This window comes from Strigops habroptila, chromosome 5, assembly GCF_004027225.2.
Source record: "Strigops habroptila isolate Jane chromosome 5, bStrHab1.2.pri, whole genome shotgun sequence".
NCBI classification, from domain to species: Eukaryota; Metazoa; Chordata; class Aves; order Psittaciformes; family Psittacidae; genus Strigops; species Strigops habroptila.
Window position 1 is genome coordinate 63985492 of NC_044281.2, and position 16583 is coordinate 64002074.

General features: G+C 41.6%; 1 protein-coding gene across 1 annotated transcript; it reads left to right on the forward strand.

Annotated features, from left to right (window-relative positions):
* The first annotated feature begins 3521 nt into the window (after positions 1–3521).
* FAS (Fas cell surface death receptor) lies at positions 3522–16169 on the forward strand. The gene is made up of 9 exons (XM_030488452.1): positions 3522–3600; positions 9600–9765; positions 10334–10468; positions 12352–12463; positions 12953–13017; positions 13385–13462; positions 13603–13676; positions 14176–14197; positions 14921–16169. Exons 1-9 carry the CDS (start codon positions 3571–3573, stop codon positions 15208–15210), a joined length of 972 nt encoding a protein of 323 aa, XP_030344312.1. The 5' UTR covers positions 3522–3570; the 3' UTR covers positions 15211–16169.
* Positions 16170–16583: the final 414 nt, after the last annotated feature.

A 16583-nucleotide genomic window follows, 5' to 3' on the forward strand; every position in this document is an offset into this window, starting at 1 on the left:
CAGAGCAAAGGGTGCAGATAGTGGGTGGAGCAAGGTCGCCATTTTATAGTTTCACAGAAGATCTGGAAAACAAAAGGCAAAGCATTCCACCATAAAATTGTACTCAGCAAGAGCTGACAAGTAAAGGACTGATGCCACTCTGATCATTTCCCAGCAAGGTTATCTGATGCTTGTCAGGAGAGTCACAGAACTGATCAGAAAGGTCTGAAACAAAAATGAAGGAGGTGCACTAGAGCTGTGTGAGTAATGGATTACTCAGCCTAGTACTTGAACCAAAAGTTAAAATTAAGTTGTTCAGAACATACATGAAGGAAGGGGAGAGACAAAACAGAAAAGCAAATAAAATAAAATGCAGACAGAAAGTGAAACAAAATGACTGTACTTTGGGTCTGATAAAGTGCTCGAGCTTTATTCCCTTCCCTTTAAATGCCAGGTTATTTACAAAACATGAATCACATAACAAAATGTTTCATTTTAAGTATTTCCAAAACATATATACCTATTTTCCTCCTTTTTCAGCCAAATCAAGTTGTCCAAGTACAACAGTGTGTCCCCAAATCCACATTTTAAGGCAAACTTACTATTCACTAAAAGACAGGGGAATAAGTCAACATATACCAGACAAGAAAACACAAAGCTATCAGGAAGTCAATTGTAGTGAGGAGATAATAACTCTTCTCAAATTCAACAGCTCCTACATTTATTATATTAAGGTATCCCAGTCTAAGTCTTCTAATGTGTAGGTCAAAGGAAAATTTAAGTTTGATGGAACTACTTTGGCTAAGTTATACTACATTAATCTAATTGCTCAATCATAGTACAAAAGTGCTGCAAAATAATTAGCAATATGCCAAAACAAATCTAAGCCAAATGTTAAAAAGAAAAACCAAAACCCAAACAACCCAAACACCACAGTATATTTAAATTTTAAAAATCTGTAACACTTTAACAAAGAAAGAAGTAGTAGAAAGCAAGTCAGATCTTATCTCTCCTGCCCCTGGATTGCACACTTTGAAATGAGACCAATACAGTGCACAGGCCTCTGGGCCCTCAATCATGTTTTATTACAACTTGACAAATTTTTCTTCACCTGGAGAGACTAGTTCAGTTAGCCTTCTCGAAAACTTTGCAGTTCATAAGGTCATAACACGGAAGGAGTCAGCTTCTCTAAGTGCAGGTAGGCTTTTGGAGAGGGAAGAAAAGGTTGATGTCAGTTAAGGCATGAATACAGATTCCAACTCAGTGACTCTCAAAGACAGAACACTGTGATTGTGTGTGTGTGTGTGTGTGTGTGTGTGTGTGTGTGTTCAAAATTATACCTTGGGTGCTTTTGCAGAATTTCCTATGACCAGTGCACATACATGGACATAAAACAACAATAACAGTAGTAGTAGTAGTAGTAGTAGTAATAATACCAACACAAAATCAAAATAGTAAATAAATAAAAAACTCCACTTTAATACCAAAGCCTTAAAAATTTAAAAGTGAAATTGCAAAGTAACTAAAAAGTCATTCTCCTCTGTGCTAAGCGCTCTTGGAGTTTGATCCTGCAGCAGTCCTGATCCCTTTTTGCACGCTAGGAAAGGTGCAAGGCCATCTGCTGGTAAGAAAAATAGGGCCGTGTCTTGTGCTGCTTAGCACTCCTCAACTGACACCTGAATTAAGCTTTAGATGAAGCGTGAGTTAAGAAAATAGTCAAGGCTGCCACTTTTACCAGCCAAAAAAAGCTGCTGCTACCCAAGGAAGAGTGCAAAGGTGAAACCACTGGCCTTACAGTGCTCACCAATACCAGCTCATAGTCAGACAACAAAAAAAACCCCTTTCCAAACACACTGCTGTCTCTTGGTTTGTGTGCATTATATATGTACAAAAAAACCCCCAAACAGCTACAGTTACGAACTACATGAGGTATAACTCCAAGTCATACACACACACACTAATCTAGTGGCTTCTCAAATGTCTCTCAAAGATCCCTGCCAAGACAAAAACACTCCACCGCAAAACACGTGCAGTTATCACACTTCTGGGGGGGCAGGAAAAAGTGCAAACCACACATGCCCAGTAAATGTTACCTACGTTAGCAAAAGATATTGGATAATCAGGGCAAGAAGCATGCCGAGGTGTTACTGAACACAAGCGATGCCTGCTGAGGGTCCAGGCATGTCGAGGTTTGGGTTCAGGACAAAGCACAATGCTCCGGGTGAGGAATCTGGAAACAACTGTACTGAGCTTTCTGCTGCAGCAGCCATCCAGATTCAGACAACAATGCTCGCAGTCCCCGCTCCACCCCTATCCGCCCACAAATATCCGCTAAAATCAGTAGCCTCTGGTACACACTGATTTGGTTTGTCCCCTAGGAATGACAGACATGGAACACAGGCATTGTACCAGGAGAGGTGCCTCTTGTTCGGCATGCTCCGTACTGCCACTGGAAGGCAAAAATTTGGTTGTTGAAGGATACTCCGAAGGCAGCACCTGTAAAAATGTGTCAGCAGTACATTTCTGTTTATCCGGAAGTGGTTAAAAAGCCTGAAATATTTAAAACAGCAGCTATTTTTTGATGATGTTACAAACCCAGCTTATCCATAGGGCAGCTAAGAGCCATACCAGCAGAAGATCTGAAAATCTGAGTCGTAAACCACTGAAAGATGGTGTTTAAAATGAAAATGCCAGCTCAGTTGCAACCATGGTCTTCCCAAGGCAAAGGCAACATGTCAAAACCTGAAAGATCAAAACACGTGTCGATAACTGACACCATCACGTCATTTCTAATACCATGAAGGAGGCCAGACTACCAGCGGCATCACAAACCACTGCAAGCTTGCAGGAAAAGCACAAATGACTGGAAATAGCTATAAAATACAAGTCACAGGCTTGAGCAATCCTTTCAACAGGACAGCAAAAGGCAGCATCTTCTGCTGCAGTGAATTTCGCCTGTTCTGAATGGCTGCTCCGTTCCTAGGGACTCAGGACTCCCTGCCTTGAGCATGTCCTTCCCAATACTGAAAAAGTGGAGTTTTCTGCCCTAGGTGGGGAGGCAACTGCTCTACCAGCAGTAGAAGAACATAAAGCATCTCCTGCCCAGCCCGAAGTCTGTTGGCATTTTGCTTGGTGACTTTAGGACCATGTCTGGCATTCACAAGCTGCTGACCGAGTGCACCCGACCCCCACACAACCCAAAGACTTAAGATCCCGGTGGAGCGCACGGTGCCCACGACACCCAAAAGCCGCCGGCATGCCCGTGCCCCGCTTTCAGAGGGGAGCTCAGCGCAGAGAGCAGGGGCTGCCGCGGGCAGAACTGCCCGTCCTGAGGGGCACTCGGGGGCGCAGCCCCTGCCAGGGGCCGGCTTCTGCGGGCAGGGCAGGGCAGGAGCAAGGGCAGGGGCAGGGGCAGCTCTGCCCGCTACCTGCCGCCCCGCGCCCCTCCAGAGCCGTACAGGAGCCGGGCCAAAGCTGTGTTTGCAAACATGGGAGGAGCCGGCTGTGGGCTGGGCGGAGACTACCGGCGGCTGTGCCGGGAAGCGCGTTCGCAGTTGCCGGGGGTGCGGGACAGCGCTGCGCGGCAGCAGCATGGTCCGGGGACTCTTTCCCCTACTCCTCGTAAGTGCCTGCCTGAGCGGCTGAGCGGGTCGGGCGGCCGGGAGCCGGGCGAGGCGGGGGGCGGGGACAAACCGGCCGGGCCGCGCCGCGGGGTTGCTGCCGGGAGCGCTGCCGGGCTTCTGGCCGCTGCCGGCCGCGGCAAATGTTTTTGTCGAGATTTCAGCCTATTCCTCCTTTTCCTTTAAGAAACCCACCTTCATGTTCAGGCAGTTACGATTTTACTGTCACTTCTTGGAGTGTCAGGGCAAGGGAAGTAGGCATTGTGGAAAGCGGCAGGAAGGGGAAGGGGAAGGGAGAGGGGATGGATGCAGGCGTGTGTCGGGGGCAGCGGTCGAGTGCCACAGCAGCGAGGGGACCCGGCCGGAGGCGCTGGTGGGGCGGGTTCGGCATCCAGGCGCAGGAAGCACGGGCTGGGTATCTGCCCGGACAAAGTTCCGCATGAGTGGAAGTTGACCTGTGCTGCATCTCAAGGAATCTGTAACAAAGCAATCTGGCAAAGCGACAGAAGAGCAAATACCTGTGGCAGGGGAGTTTGAACCGTTACCAACGGTGACTCAGGAAAAACCTGGAGAAACAGTCCCAAGTCCAGTGGCACGAAACACAGCATTTACTGGAAGTAGTGGGGCAGGGCCTTCCTTGCTTGCTTTAGTCATCCCCTATGGATGCAGAGTATGAGTGTCTGCAGCTTCAGAGCATAGGTCACACTTCTAACTGTCATCAGCAAACTTACTTTCGCAAACGCTCACTTAGAAGGGCTACCGTCGACAGGGAAGGTAAGGAAGTGTGTCAGTCTCTGCAGCACAGGGACCTCCACTGGTACAGATGCATCAGGCCAAAGCGCTGTAGTGTCAGCAAGCTCAAGGCGGGAGATCCAGGCAGGGGCTGATGCACTGGCTCTGCCGAGCTGCCTCAGGCAGCCCTGCTCCAAGAGCCCGAGATGGGATATCTGAGAGCCCAAGGTAGGACAGCAGGGGTCAGGCAGGTCACAATAATCCCTGCTGCATAGCAGAGCCATAACATGCCTGGAAGTGTGGATGCAATATACATTGCTTCCCCAGCCCCAATTCTCACCTATTTCAGAGAGAAGTCACTGGAGTTCACATTCAGAATCTCTTCACAGTGTGGTTACATTCCTAATAATGCAGTTTGGTTTGGGATTTGGCAGGTTAAAACCAGGTGTTAAGATAAAAACTACTCAAATTCTGATCTGATTTACTATATAACAGGCAGTAAACTATTTAAAGTGATTCAGAGGATTATATCCCTGCCTCTGCACAAAGCACTAGAGCATAGTTATATTCAAAGAAGGATTTTTATTTGCTGAGAGAAGTGTGTACTATCTATTTCAGTACAGGAGCAGCAAACAACTGGCAGAAATGTCAATCTAGCTCAGTATTTTGGAACTATCCAAAATGAAAATTAAGATGAAAAAATACTTGCTGTTATCACACTGCTCTCAGAGAATAAATATAATTTCTATTCTTATTTTCTACTTGTTCCCAAATTTCAGCACCCCTTAGAAAGACTGTAGCACTCCTGACATGCTTTCTATTTCAAACAAAAATTGTGGTTGGTTTTTCTTTTTCGCATTGGCATGCTGTTCCACCAATTCTAAATCAGTAAACCTGGGCAGCTTTTGATATAGTAATCTGATTAAACCAGAACATTAGTTTGTTGTATGAGACCTCAGTTTTGAAAGGAACTCTGTGTTGCACTGAAGTAGCAGCAGTTGCAGGGACAGTCATGTGAAATAGCAATGGCCAACGTAGTTAGAAAACATCTAACTTACCCTGTAAAGCTGCAAAACCACATAGAGCTCAGACACAGATTCTAAAAGGAATAGGCCACCTTGAGGGAATGAAGTGTTATTTAAATGTTTTGTAATTGTCCAATATGCCTACAGAACAGCAGTTTTCTGGAAATTTAGAATATATACCTTTGAAAACAGGACTCCTACACTACTGCGCTGATCCTTCTTTCTCATTTCCCAGACAACTAATGCACGCATTTAAAGGTATACGTATAAATAGCCATAAAGTCATGGGATGACCCAAGACTCGAGTGAAAAGTATAAGGGCCCCAGTTCTGGAAACGTTTGCTCACATTTCCACAGTTAACTGCCTTTATCTTCAAGGCAACTCACTGAACAAAGAGAAAGTGCTAACAAGAAAACTATTGTGCTACAAAAGAAAAGGGGGAAGAGTTGCCAGATTTTTACACTGTCCAGCTCTTATTCATCCTTAGTCGCAACATCACCAAAGCGAGGTGGGAGCTGTTAATACTGCTCCAACTCTCCCAAATTGTATAGTATTTATCAGGTATTTACTAGTAGAGTACTCCTAAAAAAAAAACAAACCCCAAAACAAATAAAACCCAACCATACAAGCCCCTCCTCCCAATATACTGCTGTAATTTGCAAGTGGGTCAGCCAAGATCTGAAATAGCAGTGGATTGAATTTTAAGACACTGGACAGTAACTGAGGGTTCTTACTCTCACAGGCACTGAACACATGCATCTCTCTTGAAACTTAAGCAGTGCAGGATGCTTCTAGTTGTGGGGAAATATCATAAAAGATTTTAGAACACAAAATTCTATTTTTATCGGTTATTTTGGTGCTATCAACTTCTGCCTTGGAAGCAGAAATTACCATAGTAAAAGAACTAGAGTAGAGAATCCTCTTAACAGGCAGTGTGAAATTACTCACTCTTTGAAAAAGCCATCCCAACAGGGTTAACACAAGGGAGATTAGTTACATGCAAAGCTGTATTAAAACGGGGCTAAGTCTAGCAACTTAGCTAGTCAAAAGTACCAGAAGAAAGTCAAACCTCAGAAAATGAGTTAATTTTTCTCAGCTTCCACTAGACAAAAAAGAAAAATCCTCCCCCTCAGCTTTTTTTAACACTCAGAAAGCCCCTGATGAGCTCATGCATATTGCCCCATGTAACAAATGTGGAGTGAAAAAAACAGGCCACCAAGTTCTGAAGGTGTCGACCATCTCATCCATAGGCATCTATGGATTAGAGATGGGAGAAGTCACTTGCCAAAAATAAAATGTGTTATGAAGATAACAGGAGAAAGCAGAGACAATTTTTTTCCCCCAGGGTTAAAAGTTGTAAAGCTTCCACAAGTCCTGTATGCAAATAACATGTTCACACACCAGAGCTGAGATTACAAACCCATAAGGTATGTCTGTTGAAAATTTTCAGTTGAAGGAAGTTGACCCTTTATGAAGAATACTCTGATACAGGAAGAATCAGAGGCCTGAGAATCCCAAAATCACACAAGTTTTTGAAGAAACTGAAGTTCCTTTCACTTTGCCCTGGGAACACAGATGAAAACAGATTTTATAAGTCTCCTTAGAGGCCTGTTGGTGAAAGAATTTTGGAGGACTCTGTAGGAGTGAAGGAGAGGGAGGAGGTAGAAAGGTCTCTTAAATGCCGGGGCAATGCAAGAGGAGAGAAACAAGAAAATTTGGGCTCATCATAATTCTTATGGATTCCGCTAAGCTTATATATACCCCTGATTGGTTTATTTTATTCCCATGTACTGCTTAGTTCAATCTAAGTTTTCAGTTTAGTTGTAACAACTATATTTTAGGTTAAGGTGCAGAAGGTAGAAGAGAGCCTCTGTGAGTCATTTTAGGCTGAAAACAGCTGCTGTTTGAATGTACATGTTGTAAAAAAGCACCTACCACCCCGCCTATGTAGAAGCCCCTAAAGTGCTTCCTTTCCACTCTTGACAGAGGAAAGGAAGCTGCTCAGTGGCAAAAAGGAAAGCAATTGAAATGTGTGCAGAAAGCTAAATGACTGTTGACTTCTTTTTTCCTATAAGACACACCAGAATTTTTACATAGTAACTGGATTGCTTTTAGCCAATGTAGGTGTTTGGTGCTGCTGAGAAGTCCAATTCTGAGAACCAATCCCTGCTTCTTGTAAGTGTACCAGGAAGTCCATCTCCATGAGCGACAGCAGAGGGCTTCCATCAAAAAGTGTTGCATTTCTGTCCCCCCACACTGCATCAGCATAGCTCGTTTGTACGAAGGTGAAAGCAGGCGGTGGAGAGGTTTGTTTGCATGAGAGAAGGCTATGTCTGTGCACAGCTAAGTTTTAATGGTATCAGTCATTTAGAAAGATATTTCCTTCTTTCATTATATCCCATTTTCTGCACGTCTCTGGATGTTTGCTTGCTTTGTGCATGCTCTGTGCTTTGCCATTGCCCTTAGGTTTTTCTGCTGTGCCCAGGTGCTATCTGTGGGTACGTTTGTGGTAATCTTCACTCTCCCTTTTCTCTTTACTGTTGCCCAGGGTTGTTCCCCCCGACTCTCCTGCAAAAGGCTTGACTTCTCTGTTCCAAAAAGGGGAGATTTGGGTGCTGAAAGCAGGACACTGGGTGTCCCATGTGTGTAGAGCATTGCCAGGTGTGGCTTTGAGGGCAGGCGAGGCATTTCAGTAATTATTTTTTAATCTACTTTCTATCTCAGTTTTTAGTAAGATGTTTCTCCTAGGCAAAAGGAAACAAATCATGCTAATTTGACACATCCTTTTGACAGCTTCTGTTAATGCCTTACAGTAACTTTGACCTTTTAGCATCATTTCACTGGGATTCTGAGAAGAGTACCCTCAAAGCTTTGTCAGGAAAAGAGTCAGAGCACTGAATGGGGGAAGTGACAGGCTGAGCATCCATACCTGCAGTTTCTCAAGTGCTATACTGCGTTTTTAGCAGCTTCTTCTCCAGGTGCAAAGAAAGTCTTCCTCATTTTAGCCCAGTCACAAACGCTAAGTAAATTTTAAAACAGGTGGCTCCTAAGGAAAAAAAAAATGCTTTTCACCTTCTCATTTCTGAACAGACCAGGGGATCAAAAGAAGTGGCTACTTGTAGAAGTCAGCAGACAGTGGTCATACTGGTAACTTCACTTACTTAGCCACAGATAACACTTCCTTCACTTGAGAGCCCAGTTTGAAATCCAAACCCATTTTCAGTAAATTAATATCTAAGACAACTAAAGAGTTGTCTGCATCTAACTAAAGTTACGGTTGGCGTCCAAGAGGTTTCACACAAAATCATGAAGACTGAATTAATCAGCCATTAAACATCACCCTCTCACAGGAAAAAAATTAAAGACGTAACAATAAAAATAACCAGACCTCAAATTATTAGAGAATTCTTTAAATATGCTCATCCCTTGTTGTTAGCAGTAACAGATACAATCAAATTTGCATTAAGCTGCAATTCAAGAGTGTTCAGAGATAACCAACCAGTAACATTTAACCAACATTTAACATGTTTCAAATAGCCAAGACAAAATTAAAAATAAATTACTCTAGTAAAAGTTTTGCTGATTAAAAATGTGAGTGAATCTGTGATCAGTGGGATTTTTAGTTCATGCAGTGCACCATTGGTATGAAGATTTGGGAATCTCTTTGTATTGTACCTCATTCTCCACTAATATCCTTTCCAAAAAAGTTACCCTGCCACCCCTCTCCGTCACAACTTGCCCTGTTCTGCCGTTTTGCCGAGGACAATAGCATTGCTCTATTTCTTCCCAGGCATCATTTTCCCCCCTTCCTCAGCATCCCTCCCAGTGCGTATCTGAGTCTTTTGTAAAATATGAAATTTTTTTTTTTTTAATTAAAGAGGAGCAAGAACAGTGAATTTAGGGCTCAGCTTAGATGTTAAGACTTCAAACTCTTCAAGACGAGGACTGCTTTGAACTATAATTAGGCATACAATCATCTGTTACAACACTCATATATGGGCCTGCTCTCAAGCATTAATGTTCAAATAATCAGTACTTGTAGTGGGAGGGTTCATAGCATTAAATCCGTGTCTTCATTGTCCATTAACTCTTCTGGAGTAATGAACACCTTTAATAAGGAGGTGAATATCATCAATATGTTTAGCAATAGAGTAACGATACCGATGTAACTGTGCTAGTAGTGAAAGACACCTACGGACCTTGGCAGATATTTTTATATAACTTGCTCTTCTTCTCTCCCAGGTGGCGGCCTTGATTATTGAAACACGGTGCAAAAATGAGACTGAAGCTCTAATACGCATAGCATACAATAAATTAATTACAAGGAGGATCATTGCTAAGAGGGAAGTTTATTGTAACTGGAATGAATATGATCTAGGTGTTCAGTGTTGCAAGAAATGTGAACGTGGTGAGTATCATTATAAGACTGTGTTGAAAAGTCATTAAAACACAACATGCACAATTGCTTTCTGCCGGGATAGCTAAGTGGCGTGCTGTGGTTTTCTGGATGTAATGCTCCATTCTAGCTGTATCTTTCTCCACTAGAGGACATGAGACACTTCAGAAGTATTTCTTAAGCTGAGTGAACCACTAACTTTTTACTACAGATAGTAGTTCTCACAAAACATGCTTGTCACAAACGAGCGAAGAATTACATACACATCTTTGAAAGAGGTTAAAAAATTGCAAGCACAGGCTTTTACCTATAAGACCCCATATATTCATGGGTTTTCCGGTTTCAAATATACAGTTTTGTTTGGTGTGTCCTAAATTGGAGGAAGAAGGGGGATAATCAGATCTTGTGTATGCTACATTTCTGAAGACATATACGTATGCATAAAGAATATAGATTCTGTCCATATTTGAAAATCAGAAAGTATTAGGGATTGAAAAGAAAGGCTGACATAGGTCTTAAAGTTGATAGCTTCTGTCCAAAGATATTGCAAATCCTAATTCTTGGTTTTCTCTCTGTACAGGTTTTGTTAAAAATATCGCCTGTCCAACAGATATTAGCAAACACTGTGTTCCGTGTGAAAATGGAAAGGAGTACATAGATCATGCGAATGATTTGGCCAAGTGTTTGAGGTGCTCTTCATGTGACAGCATATTTGGTACGTCTGTAGAAATAGCTACTGTAGTGATGACTCTTCCTTGATACAGGATTTGACTGAAAAATTTCCACAATCCCCGAAGAGTGGGTAGCAAGCATATGTTTTAGTGTTTTAATAGTAGTACATGCAGGAATTCATGTTTAAGTCATAAGTTTATTCCTCAGCTCCCTCTCATCAAGCACAAAGTAGCAAAAAGAACAAGCTATGTTGGTCCATTATTTCTCCTTATATTTGCCTTTGCTCAGCCAAAGCAGACTCTAGACAAACTGGTTAGAATCATGGAAGAAAAGCTCTCAGTCTTCTTTTTCCTCTATTTAAAAGAAGAGGGGTGTTGTAAAAGCAGGAGTGGGAGATTTCCCAATGATCTCCTCCATAGTCATTCATGTAATTAATAATATTATTTAAAATTGCTGGAGCTAATAGAGTGATATACATTCACATTTTATACATTCAAGATGCTGTGTGGGATATAGGGTCAAATTAAGAGACATGAGGCATGCCTTGCTGGGTAAGACCAGTAGTCCATCTACCCCAGTGTTCTGAGTTCAGCAGTGGAGGCAAGAGATGCTATTCTGAGAAAACATGAAGAAACCTGTCTACTTCCTGTGGTCTATTCCCCACTAAGTCTACCAGCATCCACAGTTGTGAGAAAGGACATTAGAAGGTCCATCCCTACCTAGTCATTTTAGAATCTATCTGTGAGCCATTTGTGCATGAACCTGCTGGGGGGCACCAGATTCCTGAAATTCACTACCTGTTGCATAAATATCCACCATAGATTTTTTTTTTCCTTTTTTTTTTTTTAATTGATTAACGTGATCTCCTACTAGTTCTACCAGCTGTCCTGTAGTTCTACTGTACTTGGATTTAGGGAATGCTAGTTCTGCATTCCTCATATTGAAAATCAAGTTTGATGAGTGGAGAGGTAGCTCTTTTCATTAGCTACTATAATAAGCATTTTTGGATGGGTAATGAAATTGAGTACAGCAGAGCAATTCAGTATTCTGAACAGAGCCACAAAGGAAACTATTTGTTAAACTGAAGGGAAAAAAAATGTGTCACTAAGGGGATTACTAGTCACATAATCCCACGGACAATAATGTAGCTGAAGAAAAGCCAGTAGAAAACACCAGGCAGGAGGAAAACTGCCGCTGAAGTTCCATGAGAACCATTCTTACGATCATTCACATTTGATATTTCTATGAATGGTTTCAGCACTGGTTTCACAGTAGAGCTTCATCAAATTTGAAAGATAACTTGGTTTCCTGTTACAGCAGGGCTGTTACTGATTATGACAACTCAAAAATTCACTTCTATTCCTATATGACTGTGAAATCAGCTTTTCTAGTACAGTAATATTTAATGCAGAAATAATGTTTCATAGATGGAAATAGCTTCATGATATACACTGAGGATAGGAGAAAATAAATACACTTCTTTTGATACTGAAGTAGGGAATATGTTAGCTAAGGAGAGTGGAATTTCTCACCACCAATGGAAGTCCTCAAGAAGACATAAAACACTCAGGAAGAGTAAAGAACCTGTCTCTGACATCAAGCAGGGAGATGGGCTACGCAATCTGAGTTTCCTTCTGGCTTTATGCTTCTGGATGGGAAAAAGCAGCTGACAATATTTGGCAGTGCAAGATGAGTCCTCTTCTAGGAAGTACTTTATCCTGCGATCAGTTTTTTGAGCTCTTGGCCAGAAGAGATCTCTTTGCCATCTTCGTGTTTCCAGCTGTGTTGTTCTTACAATTAAGCATCACCTGTACCAGCAGTGGTAGAGCTAAAGGCACCTAAGTTTGACTACACGAGCCTGTGAGCAGAGGCATGCTCTTAAGACCTGCTTTTTCAAACTAACAAACTTTAAGAAATATATTTTAGGTTTGGAGGTTGCAAAGAACTGTACGCCAACACAGAACACGAAATGCACCTGTGCGAAGAACCATTTTTGCAATTCTTCTGTACCATGTAGGCATTGCGATCCATGTACCATGTAAGTTTATGCCTTCATCATTTCATATAAAATAGCTACTATCCTATATTATCACACTTTTTCCTAGCCAGTTTCAAGACAGAGAATAAGAATAACCTGAGGGAAAACATTAGTTTTCCTCCGCACTTAATTTGTTGAGCTGGCTTAGCTCACTCAACTTGTGTCCCTGCAGGCTTTCCAAAGGCACACAGAAAAACTTGTGTACCTCCCCCAGGTCTGTATATGCTTCTCAAAAAATGTAATAAAGTTTCTCAGCTTTCCTGTTGTCTTTGTGTGATCTACTGTTACATCTAGAAAATCATTTCCACACCTTTTTCCACTCCCATACCTTTCTATACCATTTTCATACCTATTAAATTCCAAACTCAAAATCTTGACATATGGAATATTTAACTGATAAAAAGTGTTAGAAGGTTTTTATTTGCTCTCTTGAGTGTTGATACAGAGAGATACAAATCCCATGATAATTATTGTTCATGTCTTCTGCAGATGTGAAAGCGGTGTAATTGAAAAACAATGTACTTCAACTTCAGACACTGTGTGCGGAATGAAAGGTACCATTTTAAAACTTAGCATGGTCTAGCATCTGCTGTGTTTTGAGAGGCTATTGCAATTGCACTGTTCTACACAATGGCTTCTAGCGATTCCTGACAGCTAAGGGCATCATATCTACCAGACCCTGTACTGACCTGCAAAGCATGATTGCTGTTTGCCCTTGACCACTGTACAGATGTAGGAGCGATTCCTTCTTTTCAGGGGTGACTTGTGATAGATAAGACTTTAACAAAGAGTAGCTTCTGCCATTAGGAGACAACAGAAAGGCTTTTATAATCTGACGCAATCTTGTTTAAAGTTTAGAGAATGTTGCTGTACTGCATTTCTTGACTTAACTCTCAGGTAATGTTTCCAATGTTCCAACAGAAACAGGAGTGCTGTGGTGGGCCATTCTTTTGGTAATTCTGTTACTACTTCTAACAGCTGGAGGAATATACTTTGCGTGTAAGTGATTTCCTAGTCCTTATACCTATCGTACTCTGAATAAGATATTCAGCTGCTTACTCAGATGTAGTTTTATTTTCTTGGCATCCAGAGGAGAGATATACACTGTCCTGGATTTTAAAAATGCTTTTTTGTTTCAGACAGGAGAAAACAGAACAGTATTAACAGCAAGAAGAGCCTCAATGACGACATGCCCAAACCAGACATTTCTGATGTAAGTACTATTGCTTAAATCACAAAAAAACTCAGCTTCATGCAAGGAGCTTTGTTCCATTTAAATTACAGTGGGATTCCACAAGCATGTGCATTCCTCTCTCTCATGACATTCTTAAAGTAAATTTTACCATGAGGACTCTTGTGGAGAAGTAAGAGAAACCCTGGGTTATTTCTGCAGGATTAGTTAACATGCTTCCTATGTTACATGACCAAGGTCAAAACTTCATAAATCATCAGGCGTCTGCTGCCCCAGGGTACCTGTCCCAGTGCATACTTTTAGGCAATAGTGATTGTGAGGTGATTCTCCAACCTCACCCAGGTCAGAAGAGGTCTGTCTGTCTGATCTCATTCCCTCACTCCACAAACAGGGGAATCGTGGAGAAAACTAAAAGAAAATTACAGAAGTCAAGTGTCATGAAATGTGTTTATCCTCTCATAAAAGGTCAATGTTTTACAAAGGTTGTTTCTACTCATTTCTCTCTTGCTTGTCTTTTCAGGAGATTGTACCTCTCAAACAAGGTAAGAGACAAGTAATTTCTCAAAATTAAGTAGAAGACAAGTAGAGACATGCAAATACTACGCTGAAAAAAAGGGTATTTTTGTGTAGACTTTACCACTGCCTGGAACTGTCATTCTGGCACAACAGTGAACACTTCTTAGAGAAATGCGAGTTCATATTGTGCTTATTCAGGCATTTAGTTGGTATCATGAAAGTTTTGCATCAGGAGAAATTTCAGTTGCAGAGGAAGCAATTACAATTACTATTTGACAACAGGTGAAGTTCTGTTCTGCAAGTGGTACGGACACTGGGAGGCAGGATTTCTAGAATCGTGGATAATTATAATGGAGTAGTCCCACATGCAGCAGTGGAGTCACAGGAACACAAATCTACTTGTGTTCAAGGGCAAATCCACACTAGCAACACGCAGTAGGAAAAGAACATAAGCTCCAAGGCTGTATCACAACAAAAGACCTGCCCTGTTCCAGGACCTTTCCCAGCACTATTTTGATGAAAACAGGTACATGATGACCAGACTTTAATGATAGAGAAGGACAGAATAGTTTACAGAGGAAACTGAGATTCTATTTCAAGTGGTAGGAAGCAATGAATTACCTAGCATTTGGTGGGAATACCTGAAACTTCATTTGTTTTGGCTTGAAAAAGTATCAACTCTGAGCGCAGGTGATTAAAACCAGCTAGATGTACGTGCCAAGAGCATTAATTTCCTTTTACACTTTTAGATGTTGACTTGAGCAACCATATTGCTGATATTGTGGAGGAGCTGACACTCGACCAAACATTGAAATTTGTTCGTTACCAGAAAGTATCAGAAACTAAAATAGATGAGATTTGTCATGATAATAATAATACATGTGAACAGAAGATCCAACTTTTTCGAGCCTGGCTTCAAAAACATGGGATGGAACAAGTCTATGAAACCCTAATAAGAAGCCTGAGAAAGCTTGAGATGCGCGCTGTAGCTGATAAAATTGAAAGAAAACTGCAGGCAGCTGTTTCCAACTCTGAGTAAAGGGGGATAGTTGTACAATGATGACACTCAGCAAAGCAACACAGGGAGCACTCAGGAAGGTAGAAACTCTAGAATGACAGTGCTGATCTAAATAAAACCTATTCTGGTAGTTTGGAAGAGACATGGCACAGAGTCATTTGACTGAATTGGTATTTTTCTAAAAATAGAAATAAGAAAGCTTTGAATGCCATTTTCATTGGCAGTTCTGGTTGATTCAAGGAAGTTATAATGTGAACAAGGAGTAATTACGATTTTTGTAGCAATATCTCTCCTTTTAAAAAAAGGAGGGTTTTGGTTATTAAGAACTGGGAGGAGAAGTTTTATAGCTTGCTTACTAAAAGGTACTGTACAAGTGTCCAGCTATAGGAAGAAGAAATAATGATATGGTATGGTCCTGTGCTACGTAAGTGATGTCATGTTTTGCTTACATGAAACTCGTGGGATGTTGCATTTTTCAAAGTGAAATTTCTGGTGTTCAGATTTATGAAACATACCATAAAGAATACTTGAACAAAAAAAAAAAAGTCAATTATCTAATACACACCTGATTAGTTTTGAATAGCATTGAGTTACAAAGGTGTTGCTGTGTAATTAAATTCTAGGCTACTGTAAATGGGATTTCTCCCTTCCATAAAAGCAGCTCTGTATGTGTATACGGAGTTTTGTATATGTGTGTGTGTATTTATGTGTATATACATTGCAAGTTTTCCATGTAAAAGCTCCCAGTGCCAAATAAAAGTTATTTTCCTCATGCTCTGCAATGATTTGCAAGCCTTTTCTAATGCTAAAAGCCTGCAAAGAAGCAAGAGCTGAAGCAGCACAGCAGAGCCATGATTTTTGGAAGGCAACCTGCAGAAGCTATGAGGTCTCCATAAGCAAATGTGCAACACTAGCTCTTCTAAGGCAGGAACTGATATAATGAAAATGTCATTGTCATTAAATAAAAAATCCACATAGTGTGTGGCTTCCATCTTTCCTTCTTATCATGCACCCTATAGATGTCATTTTTAGGTTTTCTTTTACTCAGGTTAGTAAATCACAGAAAGGGAGACCACTCTGCTGAAAAACTCACTTCACCTTTCTTCCATCACAGAGGTTCTGCTCCCACGTTCAAAGACCCAGTAGTGCTGGCTGCTTTGCAGTGAGGCTTTTCCCTCTCACACACCCATTTATGCAAAGTCTTACAAAGCCTTTCAACAGCAGAGGAGACCTCGGTAGAAAGGCCAGATTTCTTCAGGCCATGCAGTGAGCAGGGTGTCTTTCTTCTTTGGCTCAGGCATCAGTTGCATAGAGATAATCTCCAGCTGATTCAAGAGTCAGCCAGAACATGAGGGGTCTGCCTGCGCTTGCTCCCACGTGCCAGCCAGGCTGTG